Source organism: Mucor mucedo, assembly GCF_025094135.1.
Source record: "Mucor mucedo strain NRRL 3635 chromosome Unknown EV154scaffold_203, whole genome shotgun sequence".
In the NCBI taxonomy this organism is placed as follows: Eukaryota; Fungi; Mucoromycota; class Mucoromycetes; order Mucorales; family Mucoraceae; genus Mucor; species Mucor mucedo.
Genome location: NW_026252487.1, coordinates 1 through 22,043, shown reverse-complemented (window position 1 = coordinate 22,043; position 22,043 = coordinate 1). Strand labels below are relative to the sequence as shown.

General features: G+C 37.3%; 9 protein-coding genes across 9 annotated transcripts; 7 read left to right on the top strand and 2 right to left on the bottom strand.

Annotated features, from left to right (window-relative positions):
* Nucleotides 1–217: 217 nt before the first annotated feature.
* EV154DRAFT_121968 (uncharacterized protein) lies at nt 218–3,571 on the top strand. The gene is made up of 7 exons (XM_051593954.1): nt 218–488; nt 549–1,073; nt 1,131–1,215; nt 1,278–1,352; nt 1,412–2,219; nt 2,274–2,952; nt 3,016–3,571. The coding sequence occupies exons 2-7, from the start codon at nt 650–652 to the stop codon at nt 3,363–3,365; spliced, it is 2,421 nt and encodes an 806-aa protein (XP_051451139.1). The 5' UTR covers nt 218–488; nt 549–649; the 3' UTR covers nt 3,366–3,571.
* Nucleotides 3,572–5,112: 1,541 nt separating this feature from the next.
* On the top strand, nt 5,113–6,631 carry EV154DRAFT_546255 (diphosphomevalonate decarboxylase). Its single transcript, XM_051604692.1, has 2 exons — nt 5,113–5,248; nt 5,317–6,631. The coding sequence occupies exons 1-2, from the start codon at nt 5,210–5,212 to the stop codon at nt 6,508–6,510; spliced, it is 1,233 nt and encodes a 410-aa protein (XP_051451138.1). The 5' UTR covers nt 5,113–5,209; the 3' UTR covers nt 6,511–6,631.
* A 52-nt stretch (nt 6,632–6,683) lies between these two features.
* Nucleotides 6,684–7,106, top strand: EV154DRAFT_431667 (uncharacterized protein; the record flags this gene model as incomplete). The annotated part of the gene is made up of 2 exons (XM_051596627.1): nt 6,684–6,797; nt 6,882–7,106. 2 exons carry the CDS (start codon nt 6,684–6,686, stop codon nt 7,104–7,106), a joined length of 339 nt encoding a protein of 112 aa, XP_051451137.1.
* A 1,470-nt stretch (nt 7,107–8,576) lies between these two features.
* On the top strand, nt 8,577–10,459 carry EV154DRAFT_121936 (uncharacterized protein). The gene has a single exon (XM_051593953.1). It carries the CDS (start codon nt 8,882–8,884, stop codon nt 10,013–10,015), a length of 1,134 nt encoding a protein of 377 aa, XP_051451136.1. The 5' UTR covers nt 8,577–8,881; the 3' UTR covers nt 10,016–10,459.
* EV154DRAFT_540751 (multicopper oxidase-domain-containing protein) lies at nt 10,051–12,225 on the bottom strand (the record flags this gene model as incomplete). The annotated part of the gene is made up of 8 exons (XM_051604441.1): nt 10,051–10,559; nt 10,621–10,907; nt 11,059–11,222; nt 11,289–11,437; nt 11,493–11,573; nt 11,639–11,814; nt 11,875–12,021; nt 12,086–12,225. 8 exons carry the CDS (start codon nt 12,223–12,225, stop codon nt 10,051–10,053), a joined length of 1,653 nt encoding a protein of 550 aa, XP_051451135.1.
* A 169-nt stretch (nt 12,226–12,394) lies between these two features.
* EV154DRAFT_529939 (uncharacterized protein) lies at nt 12,395–13,213 on the top strand. The gene is made up of 2 exons (XM_051603712.1): nt 12,395–13,018; nt 13,093–13,213. The coding sequence occupies exons 1-2, from the start codon at nt 12,435–12,437 to the stop codon at nt 13,184–13,186; spliced, it is 678 nt and encodes a 225-aa protein (XP_051451134.1). The 5' UTR covers nt 12,395–12,434; the 3' UTR covers nt 13,187–13,213.
* On the bottom strand, nt 13,206–13,873 carry EV154DRAFT_453157 (ubiquitin-conjugating enzyme/RWD-like protein; the record flags this gene model as incomplete). The annotated part of the gene is made up of 3 exons (XM_051597281.1): nt 13,634–13,873; nt 13,468–13,571; nt 13,206–13,409 (listed from the first exon to the last, which is right to left on the bottom strand). Coding segments are annotated over exons 1-3 (465 nt in total), but the record flags the coding sequence as incomplete, so codon positions are not given.
* Nucleotides 13,874–13,954: 81 nt separating this feature from the next.
* Nucleotides 13,955–16,004, top strand: EV154DRAFT_607571 (kinase-like domain-containing protein). Its single transcript, XM_051607620.1, has 4 exons — nt 13,955–14,091; nt 14,167–14,521; nt 14,616–15,224; nt 15,284–16,004. Exons 1-4 carry the CDS (start codon nt 14,061–14,063, stop codon nt 15,957–15,959), a joined length of 1,671 nt encoding a protein of 556 aa, XP_051451132.1. The 5' UTR covers nt 13,955–14,060; the 3' UTR covers nt 15,960–16,004.
* Nucleotides 16,005–16,760: 756 nt separating this feature from the next.
* On the top strand, nt 16,761–18,599 carry EV154DRAFT_431674 (uncharacterized protein; the record flags this gene model as incomplete). The annotated part of the gene is made up of 7 exons (XM_051596628.1): nt 16,761–16,841; nt 16,916–17,022; nt 17,086–17,154; nt 17,215–17,363; nt 17,429–17,685; nt 17,744–17,885; nt 17,944–18,599. 7 exons carry the CDS (start codon nt 16,761–16,763, stop codon nt 18,597–18,599), a joined length of 1,461 nt encoding a protein of 486 aa, XP_051451131.1.
* Between the last annotated feature and the right edge of the window lie 3,444 nt (nt 18,600–22,043).

Below are 22,043 nucleotides of genomic sequence, written 5' to 3'. Positions count from 1 at the left end.
ATGAAGATATACGAAAGAGCTTGCTTCGTCCCCTTTTTATACAAGCTGGTCTTATCACTGAAAAAGATCATGATGACAGGTTGATTTTCTTTTCAAAGCTTGAAACAGTACTTCGATATATTCAATCGCGCAACAGTTACTCCTTTGAAAATGTAGAAATAGAAAATGGCAAGCAATATGCCTTTTGTTCGTTGGATTTCGATGACGAAGTTTGTGTGAACCTGGAATTATTTACTGCCCGATTCCCTTCATTAACATCAATTGACAGCAGATACACTCCTCAGTCATTGAAATCAGTTAACTTCAGATTTCCTTTTAAAGTAAAGGAGAAACGGACGTGTGTAAAAGAAAGTCTGGAAAGGCGTTGTAGTACTAAATTAACACCAGAGTTCATTGACATGATGACACTTGAAAGCGAGTTTCCTCGATTTCCACAAAACAATTATAGGAAACATAACCCTAATGAATTTCGCTTTGAGGATAACCATGTAATTAAATAATCATTTAACCTATGTTCTTCACTTAACAATTCTATTTTTTTTAGCAAGGCACGTTTGATTTTACATCATTTCAAGTATTTTTAAACTACCAGCCTTTCAAGGGACTACGAAATATACGCTATAACAAATTCCGTTTAAAGCAGAAGGAAATGAAAAATATTGAATCCATAACTATTAACGATATCTATGTCAATTACCCTGATAATGTGAAAACCTTTTTCTTAGACAAAATAAGCTCTTTATTTCATGACACAAGCGGAAAGAAAATCTCGGGGTTGTTTATTTTTTTTACTGAAGAATATGCGCATAACTATGAAAAATTAGTGCTACTGAAACTCATAGAGAAATGGCTAAATGATTATGGTAAACAGCAAAAACTTTTTAAATTAATGGCGCATGATGGTAGTCCCAACAAAGCTGTCAGCTTCAGATTGGTTTTGGAGATAAAGATGTTTGGAGGCGAAAAGCTAGTAAAAAAAAGAATTATAGAATCCAAAAAATCTACAGATCCCAAAATATTACCATTAAATTCAGAAGCTGGATTTTTTAAGCCTATTTATTTTATTAATATTGGTAAGCCAAAAAGCCAAGTGCACTGCAAATGACTAAAATAATTTAATTCGTGGACAGACTTGTTGCCTACAACTGTGAACTTGCAGATTACCCACGCAGGAGATACCGGCCATATAAAGAGCACAACAGAAAATTATCAATGGTATTGATTATATAAATATACGGTATGGAATGATACTAACGTGATTTTATTATTACTGTCAGTGATATACAGCCATTGACAAACTTTATTTCGCAACCCAACTTGTACGATAGATCAGCACTCTGCATAACTTATAGGTGAAACACATTTTAAGTGATATAAATCTATGTTAATGGATGACTAAGAATAAGTGTAGGATGAAATTATTTATACAGAATACTTTTCGTAAATATCTCAAATTGTGGTCACATCCTGATAAAAGAACAAAGGTTATAAATACATTTGTGTATCCTGAATCCAAAATAGTTGAGAAGCTTTTGTGCAAGGTTGATATGGATACGATGTTTTCGAAAAAAATTGCGCTATCTGCTGCCAACGGTGATAATTCCGTAATTGTTTGCCATCCCGGATACTTCTTTTTCTTTATCATAACGTACCTGTATTATCTCAACAAGTTGATAGAAGACAAAATGGACAGTGCTTTCGGAAACGATTGGAGAGACAAGAATACCGCATTTGCTTTTTCAGTTGAAAAAAAGTTATTGGATGATATATTTGGCTCAAAGGAAACCCTAAATGAAATGCTATTTGCAAGTGGGATACTACATAATAATAATGGTTTTCGAAAAGCTGAAATATGTACTTACGGCGAAGAAATTTTACCTGCCATTCAACAGAAACTGAAAGACGCTGATTTCAAGATGAAATTATACTTTATTGTTGCACAGTTACATCAAAAGCATATTCAACTCACTTTACATCAAGTTGTTAAACTATCAACACCTGCCGAGGATGCTGCCACCATCATTATCCAGGATGAAATACTACACATAGAGGATGTATATGACACCTTATGCAAAAACATTTGGGCGGCCTTATTATCTAGCAACCGTATTGATTACTGTCTAAAGCACATGAATAAGGGTGATGATCCTCACAGCTTAAATTCTTCAGAAGGTTACAAGGCTATTTACCAGAGGTTAAAATTTTATTTGATGGAAGTTGTAAGTGGTATATATCTACCTCATATATGTATTCTTTTTGATAATTTTTTGTAGTTGAGCTTGAGCCATGTAGGTATTGACATGGATTATACTTACCATTTAAAAATCACGGAAGAATGCTCTTGTACAATTGTTCTTTTTCTTCGCGACATCATTGAAAAGGGTATTAAACCAATTATTCAAAATACGGCAACAACCATAGCGGCTTCGATGACGAACTCGACACTATTCGGTCATTACGATATAGGATTTTTGTTTTTGTTAGGAGATCCATTTAAGCTTTTGACATCCTCACCACTGTATATCATGTATACTGCAATAACTCAGAAAGCGATTAATATTGCTATCGAGTCCAAGGCAAAAGATTTACAGGGAGTTGTCTTTCAAGAATCAATTTACCAATTATTGAAACAAGCAACAAGTGAAAAACCATACTTATATGACAGATTTATTAAAGGAGTTTTAAGCCAAATATCTACAGAAACCTACGGGGTACGGTTTGGAGTCTGGGGAAATACCAAGCATTATTCATTTCTCTGTATGGATTGCAGCAAGGACGGTAAAAATACTGTTGTTAGGGATGGTAACTTCTTGATAATTCTTCAAAAAGGAAAACCGATTCCGATCGCAGGAGTATCGATAAAACTTAAGTTCCACATGGAAGATAAATCTGAAGAAGATGACATTTTTAGTAACTTTTATAAACACAACCCTGGAAAGGGCGTAGTCGCAGGTAGTTATATTTGTGCCAATCTTAAATCCATACACTCTTAATCCTAATTTAAATTATTTTTAGAATTTATCAAAGTACAGCATTCGGATAATGCAGTACCAGGTAGATATACACTCTTGGAAGCAAATTCGGACGGTCCCAAATGTGAAATTCATATCGATGATAATAGAAGTCATAATCAGCCAGTCATTATAGATTTCAAACACCTTAATTACGACTATACTTTACAGTTATCAGCGAGACTAATGGGATTTTATACCGATCTTCAACGCTGGAATTTTAAGGAGTACAGAATTATTGGACAACCGTTGACACTCGCTTATATTCAGAGTGATACCCAAGTGGATTCTGCTAAACATCGGATAAAAAAAAGAGAAAAAATTCGTAACGCAGCCAATTGTACAAATCAATGATACAATAAATTATAAAAATGTAAAACTTATGTTTAATGTAATCATCACTCGCATTGTCTACCTCGTGGTAATTATTGACATCCTTCAAACTAATCTTTGCGCAAGTTGAAATCTCATTTTCTCCCATCCGATCTTTGTTACAACTCTCAAGTTTGGGTTTATTGTTCACTTCATTGTTAATATCTCGCCCAAAGTGCCTGATGGGGTTGACTTGTGTCAGTATTTAAAGACTCTCTTGATGACTATAAACTCTATAATTGTATATGCACCATTATATCAAGTAACCTCATAGTTCTCGTTCAATATTTTGAATGAGGAATAAAACTACGTGTTAGAAGGGCAATACACTTGTCTTGATCATTATCAATACACCACCGCTACTTCATTTTATTGTTATGAGTAGATGCTTTTCATAATGTTTCCCCCAAATACTCTGACCACTTAACCCCTCCATTATACCTATCACCAAAAAATAATTCAGCTGACAAAAAAATTATTTCCCCACTGAACTTTATCTATTGTACATGGAATCGACCTCAGCGAAGTCTGTCTTACTTTTGTCTTTGTAAAGAATATCCGAATTCCAGTCCAATTATTTTGGTGAAATGACTAACTAGCTAATTTTTTAATGTATTCCACTTCAACACACGCACACAAAAGCTGATTGAAACGGAGTTAGACAGCTAAAAACTACACAAGCTTATAGCCCTATGAAAAAAGAAACGGGTTCACAAATCGGATATCGGATACCACAGCTCTTTGTAAGAAACAAAAACACCGCTTAACAGCACTTTCTTGAAGAGTACTTTATTCAATTATAAACATCATATGAATGGAGTATATTTTGACAAATATGTAATACGTATGAGTGCAAAACAGATATGGCTGTAATAAATTGGATTTTTATCAATTCTGAAGTAAAACCGGCAAACAACGGCCATTTCATAGAAACAAAGAAACAGAAGATTGGTCCATTTTTTTCCCGCCAGATAAAAAGTCAGGATGCAAGCAGAATTTTGGCAACAATGAAATAGTAGTGTGTGTCTCTAATCAAAAATTTTAGTGGAGGAGCTTACAAACTACTCGCAATTTAACCATGACAACGATCACTTGACTAACTAAATAAATCATTTTTTTTTTCAAATCCAACCGAGACGCAAAGAATAAACAATGAAGTTGACATGATAAATGCTCAAGACAATAATTTTGAAACTATCATATGAAGGGGTTAGTAGTATACTGTTGGTTGAATAAAACAAATAGAATAAACAACAGATGAATCTATAAAAGATGGAAAGTGAACAAAAATTGAAGGAGAATGCAAAAGTAAACACGTAACTATGAGATTTTTTTACCCCTTAATTTTTTTTTTCTTTTTTTTTTTTTTTTGAGAAGCCTTAACAAACAGGTTTTTTACTGTATTTATGACAACAAATGAGAATATGAGAAGGATGACTAACATGTTTAAACTTTTAAGCTTTTTTTTTTTATTTATAAATGTAACAAGGCGGGAGCTGTACCGAATTCTACTGTGTATTTTGCTATGATCATATCTAGGGATTGACTTAATCCAGTAACAGAAAGAAAAACCCCCTTTTAATAAGAGTGAACAAAGAAAAGACATTGTGTATCTTATTTCTCGGGGGTTGTTACATTTCAATGTTAGGATAGACTTTTTTCCATGTGTCAACAAATAAAAGTTTTGACGTAAAAGGTCACAATTTATTTTTGTCATACAAGTAACCTTCTGTGAGCGGCTCCTTAAACAAGTCAAAAAGGTCAATTTTTTTTATTTTTTTTATATCTGTGTTTCCTTCTTCTCATCATCATTTGAATCTGCACACATGAAGTCTGTTACCTGTACCGCTCCCGTGAACATTGCTGTAAGTTACAACCTTGCGAAAACCACCTTTCTCTCTTTTGAAACAGCAACTCATTTATTTTTTAACAGGTCATCAAGTATTGGGGAAAGAGAGATACTGAACTCATCTTACCTACCAACAGTTCCATTTCCGTCACCTTATCTCAAGACATTCTTCACAGTAAGACCACCATTTCTGCCAGTCAAGACTTTACCCATGATCGTCTTTGGTTAAATGGAAAGGAAGAGGATATCACCAAGAACAAGCGTATGCACAACTGTTTCCGTGAAACTCGTGCCATTCGTAAGTCCATGGAAGACAAGGCCGAAGCATCTGGTTCTCCCATTGAAAAACTCTCCAGCTATCCTGTCCATGTCTGTTCCGAGAACAACTTTCCTACTGCTGCTGGTCTTGCTTCTTCTGCCTCTGGTTTAGCTGCTTTGGTCTATACTTTATCTCAATTGTTTGAATTGACCATTTCTACCTCCGAGGTCTCACGTATTGCCCGTCAAGGTTCTGGTTCTGCCTGTCGTTCTCTCTTTGGTGGATTCGTTGCTTGGGAAATGGGTAAGGAAAAGGATGGATCTGATTCTTTGGCTGTTCAAATTGCTCCCGAGACTCACTGGCCTGAACTCGAGGCTTTGATCTGTGTGGTATCTGATGCCAAGAAGGGAACTTCTTCTACTGCTGGTATGCAAAGCACCATTAAGACCAGTCCCTTAATGAACGAACGTATCAATCAAGTTGTTCCTGCTCGTATGGAAGCCATGACTAAGGCCATTCTTGAGAAGGATTTCCAATCATTTGCCGAATTAACCATGCGTGATTCCAACCAATTCCATGCTGTTTGTCTCGATACCTATCCTCCTATTTTCTACTTGAACGATACATCGCGTGCTATTATGCAATTAATCCATGAATACAACGCTACATCAGAGGATGGTAAGTTAAAGGCCGCATACACTTATGATGCTGGACCCAACGCTGTCATTTATGCTCCCAAGGCACATATGGCTGAAATCATTCAATTGATTGGTCATTATTTCCCTTCCAACAAGGAACCCAGTGCTTTCTTTGCTGATCCCTATCAAGTGGTAGAAGGTACATTGGGTCAAGATTTCATTCCCAAGACACATGCTTCTTTCAATGAAAAGGTGATTCCTGTGCAACCCGAAGGTAGCGTGAGTCGTTTGTTGCATACCAAGGTCGATGATGGACCTCGTGTTTTAGCTCAAGCTGAATCTCTCTTAAAAGAAGACGGTCTTCCCAAGCGTCTTGCATAAAACTATTACTCTCATATAAATAATAAATCTACAAAGTAAATCTCATTGTCACAGAAAAAAATCTCACATTGTGACGCGCTGTAATGCAAAATAAAAAAAATAAAATAGATATAAAAATCTCGCGTTTCAACCTTTTTTTTTCTTTCCTTTTTTTTTTCAACTCGTAGTTCATTATGACTGAATTTGAAGAAAAAGGTTGGTTTCTATCACCAGAAGGCATTGAACTATTAAAACAACAAAATCCGGAAGCGTCGAACGTTGACGACCTCATTGCTTGTGCCAAAGACGTAATTGACATTATTAAAAAAAAAAAAAAAAAAAAAAAAAAAAAGAGTGATAAACTAACCTCAACCTATAAAAAAAAACTCTAGACGGATTTGCGTCTTTTATCAGCAAAAGGGTTCAACAAAACCAACGAGAAACTCACGACTATTCCTTCACCTTGTGTATTACAAGTTTTGGAAATCAAGAATACAGCCATGCCCTCTGCTCATCAAGCTGAAACACCGCGTCTTCTTTCCGTAGTCTTTACAGACGGTAGCAAGAAGAAATTTAAAGGTGTCGAAGTCTTTGGCAAGGTCGATTGTCTAAAGTAAGCTCTTTGTATCTGCGTAGTTATAAAAATGTATATTAATTGTTATTTTTCACATGATAAGACTTCACACGCCTCCAGGAACGAAATTCTTGGTAACGAAACCTATTGCCATTAGAGACGGCATACTCATGCTAGGTCCGGGCATGTTGTCAGAATTAGGTGGTCATGTACAAGAACTCGTGCAAGCTTGGAGAGCTGGAAAGGTAAATATACAAGGCTTTTCTTTTGTCTGCATATCTTTTTTTGACATTTTCGTATATAAAAAACAGCAATTCTTAAGACGTTTCGGTGGAAAACAATCTGAAAAAGAAGATGAAGGTCCTCCTGCCTTTATTCCTTTTAAAGTCAAGGTAAACCATACATACACACTTTTTTCTCGAGCATGTATTGACAGACTATACACATTTGTAGCCCGAAAAACCTGCTGAAAACAAGTTAAGTGCTCCCGCCGCAGCAGTAAAAAAGGATAAAAAAGCGCCACGTCAAAATAAACAACAAGAGCGTACCGATGCCACTCCTATCGATTCAACACAAACAACCACAACAATCAAAACCGAGCGTAATAAAAACAAGAGCAAACGCAATGATAAACCCAATAGTGAGACACAAGATCGTCCTGACAAGGTGGCTAAACCCAAGAAAAAAAAGGCCGAACGAGGTGATAAGCTATTAGACAAAAATGTACCTGAAAGAAATGTGCAACAACAGGATGGAAATAACAAGCCTGAACAAAATATTCAGCAGCAGGAAAAAAATAATAAGCCTGAAAGAAATATCAACCAGCAGCAACAACAACAGCAATATCAGGAAAAAAATAATAAGCCTGAAATAAGCGTGCAACAGCAACAAGAGAGATATACCAAACAAGAAAGATACAATAACCAACAGGAGAGAAATGTCAACCGACAAGATAACCATAAACCTGCGGCTGAAAGAAATAATCAACAAGAGAGATATAATACCAGGCCTGAAAGAAATTTCAATCCACAAGAAAGAAACTTCAATGGAGGAAACGCTAACCAACAGGAGAGAAATAATATTCAACAACTGCCTGAACAAAATAGTCAACAACAGGGAGGAAAAAACAAGCCTGAAGGAAATATCCAACCTAACAAGCAGGGAAAATTCAACAAGCCTTCTCCTTCTCCTGAAGGGACTCATCATCATCAACAGCAGCAGCAGCAGGAAAGATATATCAAAACTGAAAGAACGGATAAAAAGGGTTTCTCTCCTGAGAGAAAAGGTACACTCGAAAGAAAGGCCACACCTGAAAGGGCTACACCTGAAGGAAAGAATTTACCTGAAAGAAGAGCTACGCCTGATAGAAGAGCTACGCCTGATAGAAGAGCTACGCCTGATAGAAGGGATACACCTGAAAGACCACGGGATAACGTTGAACGAAAGAATACACCTGAAAGAGCACGGGATTACGTTGAAAGAAAGGGCACGCCAGAACGAAGAGAGACACCCGAAAGCAAGAGTTCTTTTGTTGAAAGAAAGGGCACACACGATTCAACTGAAAGAAAAACTACACCCGATCCAGGAGCTGAAAGAAAAGCTACGCCCGAGAGAAAAGAAAGATCCAGCAAGACCACTGATAAACCCACCAAAGGCGACAATTCACCCGCTAAAATCAAGTCTGATTATACCAACAAAAAGGATGCTCAAAATAAGCCCGAGGAAGGAAAGACGGATAAACCAGAGCGTAGAGAACGAAAGCGTAAAGAAAAACCACGCAAAGTGACAGCTATCGAACGTCGACCCTCTTCGGACCCTATGATGGAACAGCCTCTACCTGATCAACCTGCCCTTGTACAACAACCTCCTTCAGAAGAACCACAATCTGTTCAACAACAAGCCATGGTAGAACCTACAACTGGAGCGGAAACAAAACCTAAGCAGAAAAAGCGTAGAGAAAAGGCACGTCGTAAAAAAGCGCCCTTGAACAATGCAACGGCAGTAGAAGATGCCAATGTGTCTGCACCTTCGGAACAACATGTATCTTCAGATCAACCTGTGTCTTCAGACCAACCTGCATCTTCAGACCAAACTGCATCTTCAGACCAACACGTATCTTTGGAACAACCTGCGTCCTTGGATCAGCCTGCGTCTTTGGAGCAACCATCGAATATCCCAGCAACAGATCCCGAGTTAAAACCACGCAGGGAGAAAAAGAAAAAACCTACCAAAAAGAAGAAGGTCAAGCCAGAGACAGAAGAACCCCTTGAAACAATAACATCCGATACAACTAGTTTACCATCCGATAAACAAAAGCAACGTTCTAAAAAGAAGAAACCTTTGGAACCCGTCGAGAAAAAGCAGGAAGAGAAACCTAATACTGATCATCCTCTTGTGGTTCAAGATACTTCACCTTTACCACCTCCCCCTCTTCCATCACCACCATTAAAGGCTTTAGCATCTTCATTCCCAACACCACCGTCACCACCACGACCACCACAACAGCAACAACAGGTTGTAGCATTACCACCGCCCACTACTGCTACAACAACAACGACAGCAGCAACGGCACCTGTGATGGAAATGTTTAATAATTACGAGTATTATCCTCAGCAACAACAGCACCAGCAACAACAACATTATGATGAGTATTATTATCAACAAGCGTATACACCTGATTATGGTATGATGGTACCGATGGTGGATCCAAATACTGGATTAACAGTGTATGGATATGGTCAACAGCCCTATGTTCAACCTGTTTATTATATGCCTAATGAACCCCTTCAACAGCAACAACAACCTTATTACAATCATCAACAGTATTATACCGCGGATTATTATCATCCATACCCATACGCTACAACAACACGAGGCCGTGGACGTGGCTCTTCTTCACGCGGCGGCGGCGGCAATATTAGCAGCGGCGGTGGAGGTCGAGGACGCGGTTAAAAAAAGAGAGAGAGAATGAAGTAATTTTTATTTTTTTATTCTAATAAACGTTTTTGATCCTCATCTTCTTCTTCGTGCTGAGAAGAAGTAGGGTCTACCCAGACATGCCAAATAATCGTACTAATACCTACTAATGTTGCAATAATACAACCCAAAATCAAAGGATTTTTAATAGGACGAACACCATCGGGTGCGCCCTCTAAATCTAAGCCCTTTTTACCGGCAGCGTTGCCTTTGGCTGGTAATCCGGATAAAGTACAGATGTCATACATGATATCAGGCAAGGCCTCGAATTGTTGACGGGCCAATTTGGGTGCGGTGATAAAGGTGGCTGCTAAACCTGCAGGTAAATGCCAATCGACGTGACAATGGAAAAACCAGACGCCAGGGTTATTGGCTCTGAAACGAAGCACGACATAGCCTTCGGGAGTGACGACAATGGTATCTCGAACCGTTGGATTGATTGGTTCTACAATCACCGTATCTTTCGAGTAGACGCCGTCACCGCGTGCAATCACTTGAAACGAATGACCGTGTAAATGGACTATCATAAAGAGTTAGTTTCGGGTCTATTTGTGTATAAATTAAAAAAAAAAAATTATTACACGGGTGGGGTCCATCATCCAGATTATTAATGACAATTTCAAGCACTTGATCCAAATCGGCGATAATCGTTTGACTTTGAGGACCATAAACACGCGTATCATTCACTAGATTTTCCTCAATAGTCATTAAAGTGTTTAAACTGGGGACCAAGGGTGAAAGATAAGGAATATCGTTAATCACACCATGGTTTAATCCATCGGTATTCTCCATAAAATCCACCGTCATATTGATTTGTCTGTCTGCAACGAGAGGGGGTGATGCTTTTAACGGGAAAATATTGGCGTCGCTGTAATGGTTCTCGATTTTCTTTGGGTCGTCGAGAGGAGCAAAAGGTGCATCCTTGTCATAGTAGATGGGAGCTTCGATATCTAACATTTAGGTGTTTAAGAGAATATACTTTAGCATACAAGTTGTGTAACCAATGTGGGTGTGTCTACTTGCTTAATTTGAGTCCGTCTGGGATATAGTCAAACATGGCAGGATTCATGTTGGCATGCAAGATATAGTTCAAGTCTGTAGTGGATTTGGTCTTTACAAGGACAGAGACACGTTGACCTGCAGCTAAATAAATAAGCCCTGTGCGTGTAGGTTGTGTAGGGATCTAATGAAATATTATTTTTATAGTTAGTGTAATTAAAATAGAAAGGAGTGATGGTTTATACTATACACCGTCTACTTCAATGACTTGCATATCATGACCGTCCAAGTAGACATTAAATGTGGCGATACCAGCCATATTGACGAATCGAAGACGATAGGTCTTATTGGGCTTGAAGGAAATTGTTGAATTGACATGATCGTTAATTAAGCCAGATTCTGTTGTTTGGGTTGGTTATTTTAAATGTGGCACTCCATTCATCAAAGAACTTACGAGGAATGGGCTCAACACCTTCAATGTTATCATGGTTCATGTACTGTTCCAAATTGGTGTATGAATCTTGGTGATACCAGTCTTTAAGATATATTATGAGTTAGAGGAGGGAGAAGTATGGGTTGGGATGGTGCAAAATAACAAACCAGAGAGAGAGATAATTTGGTCCTCGTCCCAATGGAAGGGTTCATGGATATCCCGTACGACGAGTGGAACACGCAAACCATCCATGTACTGAACCTTATAATGGCTGTGTATCCAAAAGGTGCCTGCTTGTGTGACAGGAAATTCGTAAGTGAAATTATGGTTAGCGGGAATTGGACTAGAACATTAAAAAGGGTGAATAAGATGAGAGGGGAGTTATGGTTTTAAGGTTATTTACCACTGGGTGACCATGCCTGCACCGTCCATATGATTTGTTCCGTTATTTTGGTTGATACCGTGTGCATGAATCACGGTGACTTCATTCAGATTATTTTGAAGATGGATGACCAAGATATCATTGACGTTTAACTCCACCGGCAACGGGCTAATGATAGAATACGATAAGATGTTTATTTTATTTTATTTTTTGACAAGAGAGATTTATTTACGGCCATTGATCATTGATACTGATGACTCTACGTTCAAAAAGTCCATCGGCATTGACATTTTTGTACTTTAAATTCCAATCAAGCTCCACTCTTTTCGCTGTTACCGCGTACAGAAACAATAGCAACAATAACAGTTTCATTTTTTTTTAAAATAAAAAAAATAAAGAAGAAAGGAAAAGGAAATTAAATATTTGAGTTTTATAAAAAAGAAAAAAAAAATATCAACGAGGTTAAATATAGTTAAAATCCCGAAATAAGAGCTATATATATCTAACACACAATAAGGAAAGTTTTTTTGCTTTTTTGTTTTATCTTTCTCTTTTTTTTTCTTTTTTTTTACTCAGCAAAAATGATAGGATTGGAAAGCCGGTTTTTTCAGTTGATATTGGACAAGGTGTTCAATACGACGGTAGTGACAACCAGTTTAATGGTGTATTCCAGCCGAGACAAACGCTTGATTTTATCAGGCGTAGGTCTGGGATTCTTTATTAATGTGATGCTTCATCTTTTAAATTTACAAGTGAACACAACCTTTCAACTGTTCAATTCTCTCTTTATTGCAGTGTTGTCAACAAGCATTGGATGGAATATCCTAAAAAAGAAACATGATGTCACTGCACGGCTATTATTGTTATTGTTACCTACTTGTTTCATGATCAATCAAGGCTTAGGTGTCAGCCATCGTAACCCTCAACATACGGTTGTCATGACAATGATTAGTGTTGTATTGTGCGCAGGGTTTGGAATTGCCTATTATGCTACACTCACGCATTTCTCCAAACGTGTGCAGACAGCGTGTTGTAGTATTGTGGTGTATCTCACTGGGGCCATTGCTGTCTCTAAATTATTTGGCTCTGTGGAACAAATCCTGCACCCGCCTATTCAAAATCTGGTGTTTATTATTCGGGGACAATCCAATGACAATCTCCTACGGTGAGTAGCATAAACAGTTATAAGTAAAAAGAGAGAGAGAGAGAACTAAACCAAATGATTTAAAAAAAAAATAGTTTGCTATTTGGCACTTCGGACTGGAATGGGACTGGGTATAGTGTGTATTGGTTCATGATTTCAGTTTATTTAATCTACCAGTGTAAAAAATAATAAAAAGGGGAACTTATTGAATGGCATAGAGTTGGGTATACATTTTGATCAGGCTTTCGTAACCTAATTTATCATTACACCTTAATAAATTGGCAGCGTCACAATTTAAAGGTGAAGAAGGTTCGGGATGACTCAGTAAGAGAGAGATGGCCAATAGTGTGGATCTCAAGGTCCAGGCAGGTGACCATGCTGTCTTTAATATGTCTAGACAAATCTCGCCCGTCTATTAAATCAGATATTAGAACCCCCCCTTTTTTTGGGTGTGTGAATATTATTGTTACCTTGAAATGAATGTTGGGGTGACAAATGGTAGTCACGAATTTCACGTTGGGAGGATGAATAGGATAGTTATGAGGTATATCTATTGACAATTCAAAGCGACCGCCTTTAAAAATTATAATGTTAGTTCTAAAGTAGTATTGGCAGACAGCTAAATGAATCACTCACCTTCGTAAGGTGTGTCTGCAAGTCCTGCAAGAACAGCTCGCCATTGCATCAAGTTGTCATCGTTCTCTGGTGCAAGTGAGACTATTTCTGGGTGTGATTTTGCCTCTCTGTCAATTTCACGCAGCTCCTTGATTAATCTCTTTGAAACAGCATCCATGTTTAAAAATGTAATGGAAAGAAAAAAAAAAAAAAAAGAAAGAAAGAAACAAAAAAGTTGTTGTCAGATTTATTCTAGTCTATTTCGATCTCCGCTACTTGTGGGGGTTTTAAAAACAAGGTCATTTAACTTTTTTTTTTTTTTTTTTTTCTCTTTTCACTCCCTTTTTTTCTTACATATATATAAAGAGGTTCCATCTAGAATATATAAGCTCTTTCTCTCTTTCTTTTTCTCTCTCTCTCTTTATTTTTTTATAGCAAAGCTTAAAGAATGAATTCTTGGAAATTACCCGGTGTTAGAAGTAAGTGTGTTTTTTTTTAGTGTGTGGAAAGAAAGAGATGATGTATTAATAATGGACCATCTCTCTCTTGTTTAGAAAATAAGGAACCTTCAACACCTTTACGCCCACCCGCACCTGCTGTTACCTCTCAGCACTCGAACAGCTCCACACCTTCACCATCTGCCTCTTCTTCCGCCAATGAACCCAAATCGGGTGTGCTCTTAATTCGTGTATGTGAGGGTAGAGGTATCTCTCCACCCGCAGGTGTCAAATTACCCGCTGTTCCTCCTCAACCAGCAATGGTACAAGGCCGTGCTAATCGGGATTCTTTGACTCGCAAGCAGAATTGGTGGTTGCCTTATGTTGTATTGGAGTTTGATAAGAACGAAGTCTTAATTGACTCCTTGGGGGGTGATACAGCCAACCCCATCTACCAGCACCGAGCCCATTTGTGAGTGACATAGCATATATATATATATATATATGTGTGTGTGTGTGTGTGTGTGTGTTTATGTAACTAACTCTATTTTTTTATCATAAAACAGTGATGTTTCGCGCAGCTCGGAAGTGTCGATATCTATTTACATGCGTCACCCACCAACAGCGCATGGAGAAACACCACGCACAACCAACGACTTCTTCTTGGGCGGTGTCAAGATCCAGCCGAATTTCGACAGCACAAAGATCGAAGACCAAGTACTTCCTATTGTAGGAGGAACAGGCGCTATGCATTTGCAGCTGTGCTATCGACCTCAGCAAGTGAGTACGCCCATTACATTTGACGCGTTTGATCTGTTGCGAGTGATTGGACGAGGTAGTTTTGGTAAGGTCTATGTGGTGCGTAAAAAGGACACAAATCGAATCTATGCCATGAAAGTCTTGCGTAAATCTCGCATCATTTCTCGTTCTGAAGTCACCCATACAATGGCCGAAAAGACCGTACTGGCCAAGATTCGAAATCCATTTATTGTTCCCCTCAAGTTTGCCTTCCAGTCGCCCGATAAACTCTATCTTGTCCTTGCCTTTATCAATGGTGGTGAGTTGTTCCATCATTTACAGTTGGAAGGAAGGTTTGATGAGAATCGCTCTCGATTCTACACAGCTGAGCTTCTGTCTGCGCTAGAGTGTCTCCATGACTTTAATGTCGTCTACCGGTAAATTTCCAAGTCTATGTATCTATATTTACATACTAACTTTTATACTACAACCACAGTGACTTGAAGCCAGAGAATATCTTGATTGATTATAATGGACACATTGCGTTGTGTGATTTTGGGCTGTGCAAACTCAACATGAAGGAGAACGAGCGTACAAACACATTTTGCGGCACACCCGAATACCTTGCACCTGAATTACTACTAGGACAAGGGTACACAAAGACTGTGGATTGGTGGACATTAGGTGTTCTCTTGTATGAGATGATGACGGGTTTACCTCCGTTCTATGACGAGAATACCAATGAAATGTACCGTAAGATTTTACAGGACGAGTTACGTTTCCCGGAAGATATGAGTGCTGATGCAAGATCCTTGTTACGAGGACTGTTGACACGTGATCCCAATGAGCGATTAGGCAATAATGGATCTGAAGAGATCAAGAACCATGCGTTCTTTGCATCGATTGACTGGCGTAAATTAAATCAAAAGAAATTACAACCTCCCTATAAACCATCCGTTGATTCAGCCTATGATACCACCAATTTTGATGATGAATTTACATCAGAGGCTCCTCAGGAGTCCTTGGTCGATGATTCTCAAATCTCCAGTACTATGCAAGAACAATTTGCAGGCTTCACTTATAATCCTGCCAACGATGGTGTCATGGGCGAAAGTTATACAGGTTCTTCTCAAGTTGGCAGTCACAGTGCTTCTCAAGGTCCCTCTTGGTAGTCCTATTTTTCCACGTGTTGTGATAAAATAATAAAAAAAAAAAAACGTTAATTTTTTTTCGGTTAAAGTTTTAAATCGTCTTGTAGCACGGACCTGCAAAAAAAGTTTCATCACACTTGCCACGTGGGTAAAAAAGCTTTTTTTTTTTATTTTATTTTATTTCCCCCTTTTTCTTCTCTTTATACGTCTATTTTATATATTTTTTATCCCCCCCTTCTTTTTTTCTTTTCATAAAAAAAAAAAAAAAAAAAAAAAAAAAAAGAAGAGTGAGAGAAAAAGTTACTGCATTGTTATGAACCCTTCACTTTGTACAGTGGTGATACTACACCAGTCTTATGTTACTCATGACGGTGAGACATATGGACAGTTATTTAATTCCTACTTTGGAAAAGGTAGATATCCACTTTTATAAAGAAAAGGTTAATAGATATTAAACTCATATTATGATATACAGTGGTTGTGCAGCATGATACGATGGAAGCAATAGAGAAAGTAGAGCAAAGCAGCAGGCAACAACCCACGTTATTATTGGTGGACTTGGACGCGATGGATATTCATGAAGAAAGTGCTGTTGGTTATATACAAACAGATTCATCCACTTGCTGTTCTACTCGTTTGGATGATACACGGCATCTTGTACGATTTATTTCTAAAATCACACGCGATTTAAATACCTTGCCGAATTATGTACCTCTTGTCGGTTAGTTACTACCTTTTTTTATTTTATTCTATTTACACATGATTTTCCTTGTGTATTCACATATTTATATAGTCTGTTCATCCAATGATGATACTGAAAGAATGTTGGATTGTATACATGCTGGTGCTACGGATTATTTATTAAAACCATTATATCCAAACGTCATCAAAACTCTATTTCTCGTAAGTATCTCTCTTTCTCTTTCTCTCGTCTATATAAAAAACAAACAGACTTCTCATGTCTCTTCTTAATCTAGAAACTGCATGCTTCTCAAGCACCAATTACAACCAGAATCAGTGACAAAAAGACCGTGCAAAAGGACTTGCATGACAGAATTAACGACATGTCTTCCAAAGACCTTCAGTAAGATTTCTGTTTCCATCTTTCTTTTTTTTCCTCATGCTGACTCTTTTTGTTTTTCATTAGCTTAACAAAGATCATGATGGACGTGTATGGTTCACCTGCCACTTCACGCACTTACCCAACACTAACAAAGTAAGTATCCTTTCTAGAATATTTTCACCCTAGTCTCACTCTTTATAAAAAAACTTTAAGGAAGCGTTCATCCGAACTGAAATCCAAAGTATGTAGTTGGGACTTTAGTCCCTTTGGACTATCTGAATCTGAACTTGTTCATTGTGTCTATCTTGTGTTTGATCAAGTTTTAAAACTACCCGAACTCTATCACATCTCTATCACACAAGGTAAAAAAAAAAAAAGCTTAAATCTTTGGTGCGCACAACAAGTTAATCTTTTTTTTTATAAATAGCACAATTGTACGACTTTATCTTGGATCTGGCAAGTGTATATCATGACGAAAATCCCTATCATAATTTCGCGCATGCTGTAGACGTCTTACAATGTCTATTTTACATGCTGTGTGAATTGGGCGTATTACCTTTTACAAACAAGTTCTTGCAAAGAAACAAACCTCAGGCTTTATTAAGGCCCAAAGACGTCTTTGCCTTGCTTATCGCTGCCATCGGTCATGACGCTGCTCATCCTGGTGTGAACAACATGTTTCTCGTAAGTTTGACCCATCCACCCTCCGCAGCATCATGCTAACAACCCCTTCTTGACATAGATTAATTCAGCAAACCCACTCGCTACATTATACAATGACCGATCTGTATTAGAAAGTCTACATTCCGTCACATTATTTCAACTTTTAAACAAGCATGGTATCGACCGATTGGTGGGTGATCCTAAATCAGATGCATACAAAGGTACAGAACAAACAAAAAAAAAAGTGAAATTTTAATGTAAAAAGTAACACGATTTTAGACTTTAGAAAGACGGTCGTGTCGAGTATCTTAGCAACAGACATGTCATTACATAACGAATACGTGACAAAGATTCAACAACAAGCGATGCGATTCTCCAGCCCATCCACCACACTAAAGAATGACGAAGCCGAAGAGCGACAATTAATATGCAGTGCACTGATTAAATGTGCGGATATCAGCAATGTGGCACGACCCTTTCACTGGAGTACACAATGGGCTGAGCTCCTGGTGAAGGAGTTTATTAATCAAGGTGATCTGGAAAAGGAATTAGGGATGCCTGTTTTACCTATGAACGATCGATCGAAAGTAGTGTTGGAAGATTCACAAATTGGATTTATACGCTTCGTGGCATTGGGATTATTTCAAAATGTCAGTAAAGTATTGGCCGAAATTTCATTTGCTGTCGATCAAATGCAAATCAATCTAAGCCGTTGGGAAAGTCAAAAGAAACAAGAACAGAATGAAGAAGAGTTTGAAATCATTTCCAATTCTAGTACAACAAAAATGATGATGGTAGAGACAGGTGTTAAAAGATCAGGCAGTGCCTTGGATCATCCTACAAAGCGTGTTTCTTTAGAAAAATTCGCGGCCTCTCATACAGTGGATGAATACGAGAGTGATACACCTGCTTACTGTCAATGTACTATACAATAACTTTTATTTCCCCCCATCCCCCCCTTCATGTATCATAGTGTAATTTTTTTTTTTTTGTATATATGACAGGTCTGCATTTTCTTTCCTCCCTTTTCCCTTCTTTTATCAAAAAGAAATTACGCGTGTTTATATATACTTTCTTCCTTTGCACTCTCCCCCCTATGCTTTGGCAATTAAACTACTACATTTTTTTTTCTGCTTGTATGAATCTCTTTTTATTTATTAGATTCTTATAAAAGTCACACGTCAGAAGAGCGGTGTGCAGTGATAATTAAGTGGAATTAAAATAGAGGAGCTACACATCTATTAGACGTAGAAAAGGATCCTCAGAAGCAATGAAAGATTAACCTACTTGAGGTAGTTTTAATAGATGCTGGTTAAGGTATATTTGACATAATTTAACTGAGATTCAGTAAGTATGTAAAAATTCGGCTGTCTTGGAAACAGGTGTCGGAAGCCAGTTTTCCATGCAGGCCAGACCAATAGACGTTGCACAAGCATATGCTCAAGATATTTAAGTGAATCATTTGGGCAGAGAAGGCAGTAGGGAAGCGACACGTTATCTAGCATAAATCGATGTGTAATCATCCTGTTGCTGATTTTACTGTGCGATATACCATCGACTGAATCATATGGTAGTGAAGTGTTTGTCAATTGTTCGAGTCGGTATGAACAGAAGTACTGTTGATGGATGTGATTAGCCGAACGAAATCTGACTGGATATACTGTGGAGACAATATCACCCATTAGACATGATGTTAAGGATTTCCCTCGATGCATAGCCACAAAAGAAAAAAGATATATCTGGTATGTGATAATCGCGTGCTGGAATCATGTACGCAACAGTAGAAATAGACGAGTAGGATCAGTTATAGGTCAAAATTTAAGCTTCGAGACGTCTCTTCATACTAAAAGAATGTCCTTTACTTGTAGGGCTTTGTACGACTTGTTTTTAATGAAAACCAGACATAATTCAGTGCAGAGGTCATATCAAATCGTTGGTCCAGCAGTGTGGCGATTTACATCATGATCATGATAAGCCATGCAAGACGTCTATCGCATTGTGGGAGAAATCAGAGCCGATACCTTTATTTTTTGTTGGCTCTTAAAACCTCACATTCAGGGCAGACCGGTCTTCAAGAATGAAAAGTGGATCGTTTCCAAATTCCATCCTCAGATCCTTTGCCAACCTCGAGTTGCACTTGATGTAGCTTGTGATAATTGAGAAATAAAAAGGGAAATGTAAATTGGAAAATACAGCAAGTAAAGAAATTAGACTATATAATCCTTTATTATAAGTTGGAGAGTTTGTCATTATAAAAATAGAGGACCTTTTTATATTCAATTATTACTTCAAGATTTTTCCTGCGCAGATCGAATTGACTATTTACCCGCAAACTGAAAAATGGAAGAATTAGACTTCGGATAAGATGCTTAGTTAAGTGAAGGAGAGTGAGTAAAACGACATAAGCATCAAGCTTAGCAATTCCAGCAATCATTTTCCGTAATAAATATCACTCGTTTTGCAACTTCTAAATTTAAAGAATCAGGGCAGTACACAAAGGTCTCTTCCGAAGTTTCATTCAAATAGTGACCTTTCAATTGTGTTTTCACTTGTTGCCTTGCTTCTAAATACCGGACAAACTGTTTAAAATAAAGTGTTTGACAATGAAATTCGGGCAATTGATTTTTGCTAGCTTGATAGACTACAGCTTCAATTTGTGTCTTAAAAACCTTAACCGTTGTATTTTTTTTTTTTAACTTTGATTTTTGCAAATCAAAATAAGTGAGGATTGTTTATCGTAATTGTTTCTTGCATAAAATATAATTAATATTCCGACGTCTCGGGTCTATGAGCACGCACCTGCCTTTTGTTCTTCCTAGCTTTTCTACTGCTAGATCTTTAAAGTAGGTAAAGCTATCATCATCATCAAATGTTTTTCTTTTTTTTAGTTTTCCGACCTTTACTGGTGCTGGACTCTTCAAGTGTAACAGCAGCATTGATTTTTGGACGACCTCCATCGCTTGAAAACATAGAAATCCGTCAATTTTTTGCTCCTTGGGTGATTTGTATTTCGTATTCAAAATTTTGTCCCATATTGCCGATTTTTCTTCTTTGAATGACTTGGAGCCAAGTGTATGATAGCCGATTATAAATATATTGATAGTAACATACTCAGGAATGAACAATTTACACAGTAAGAAAACCATAAACAATTTATATGTATTTTTCTTATCAAATGTCATTGTTTCAATAGTTGGCCAAGTTTATAGAAGGCTTTAGAAGGTTTGCTTTAACATCATAATATATCGAATTGTTTAAAAATGTGTAGCTTATAGGATACATCGCGAAAACACTTGCCATCAAGGACCATTGATTTTCTTCTAAAAAAGTACCCTCTGGTAACTGCTTTCTAGCTAGAGATGTTTTGGTAGTTGCCATGGAATATTCACGCTATTTCAGATGACCCCCTTTGTTGGTTCTTCGATATACCTTTCAAAATTTATTTTTTGTTTGAGTTCGCCCTTTTATTTACAGATAAATAGCAGGACCTAATTGAGTCAAGTACCAAAATGTATTTTGCAGCGGATTGCTGCGTGTGGGTAAGCTTTGACGGTACATATTTAGCATGTTTACAGTGCAGTTCTTTGTGATTCATAATCAAATCACGATACCGAAGTGTTTTGTCTCTTCCATTATTTATACCATCACGTACCTGCCTTTCAACCAAAAGACAAGAAAACCTCCACAAAAAAATAGCTTGTTGATAAATGCGAATAGCTCAAAATTAATATCGTCTTTAAGCTCCTTGAAATTTTTGTAAATATCAAGAATGTGTATGTACGAGTAGTGATATTGTTAACAGTATCTACTAATTTGACTGTTGCAAAAATATATCTTGATTTGATGACTTTATCTATAGGTGTCTTAATGAATATAATTTATGCAGTTGGCTAGAATACAATAAGAAAAATTAAACCACATGCAATTGTTTGAAGTTCATTGATGTATGTTATGTTTATGTCGTTCTTAGACCTTTTTTTAAACGACTACAATCGAAGGACAAACAGAAGAAAGAGTTTCTTATGATCAAAATAGATCGCATTTCTTGAGACATCTACAATCATCATTCTTCACGTTGTTTAATTTACAATTTAAAACGCATAATGTTTACTTCCCTTTACACACGTAAACAGGCATCTAGTCGCAGTAATTTTAAAGTATATCGAAAACTGACTTATCATTTAGAAGATACTTCAGCATTTATACAAATTAATAAAATCCGGCATCCAAAATAAATTTGCAAAATGCTTAAACTGTATTTTGAACTTGTGTATTTTCTATTTCTTGTTCGGTCTGTAAAGATAAATTAATCATCCAGAAACTAATTTTGATTCGTCCAAAACATTACTAAGATCATTTGAATTTCAATTTTAAAAATA

Bases quoted from the DNA above. Each gene is read 5' to 3' on its own strand.
- EV154DRAFT_546255 (XM_051604692.1), top strand. From the start codon at position 5,210: ATGAAGTCTGTTACCTGTACCGCTCCCGTGAACATTGCT. The intron at 5,249-5,316 runs GTAAGTTACAAC...ATTTTTTAACAG, and splicing joins CCGCTCCCGTGAACATTGCT to GTCATCAAGTATTGGGGAAA.
- EV154DRAFT_121936 (XM_051593953.1), top strand. From the start codon at position 8,882: ATGATGGAACAGCCTCTACCTGATCAACCTGCCCTTGTACAACAACCT.
- EV154DRAFT_529939 (XM_051603712.1), top strand. From the start codon at position 12,435: ATGATAGGATTGGAAAGCCGGTTTTTTCAGTTGATATTGGACAAGGTG. The intron at 13,019-13,092 runs GTGAGTAGCATA...AAAAAAAAATAG, and splicing joins TCCAATGACAATCTCCTACG to TTTGCTATTTGGCACTTCGG.
- EV154DRAFT_607571 (XM_051607620.1), top strand. From the start codon at position 14,061: ATGAATTCTTGGAAATTACCCGGTGTTAGAA. The intron at 14,092-14,166 runs GTAAGTGTGTTT...TCTCTTGTTTAG, and splicing joins GAAATTACCCGGTGTTAGAA to AAAATAAGGAACCTTCAACA. The intron at 15,225-15,283 runs GTAAATTTCCAA...CTACAACCACAG, and splicing joins GACTTTAATGTCGTCTACCG to TGACTTGAAGCCAGAGAATA.
- EV154DRAFT_121968 (XM_051593954.1), top strand. From the start codon at position 650: ATGAAAAATATTGAATCCATAACTATTAACGATATCTATGTCAATTAC. The intron at 1,074-1,130 runs GTAAGCCAAAAA...ATTCGTGGACAG, and splicing joins TATTTATTTTATTAATATTG to ACTTGTTGCCTACAACTGTG. The intron at 1,216-1,277 runs GTATTGATTATA...TATTACTGTCAG, and splicing joins ACAACAGAAAATTATCAATG to TGATATACAGCCATTGACAA.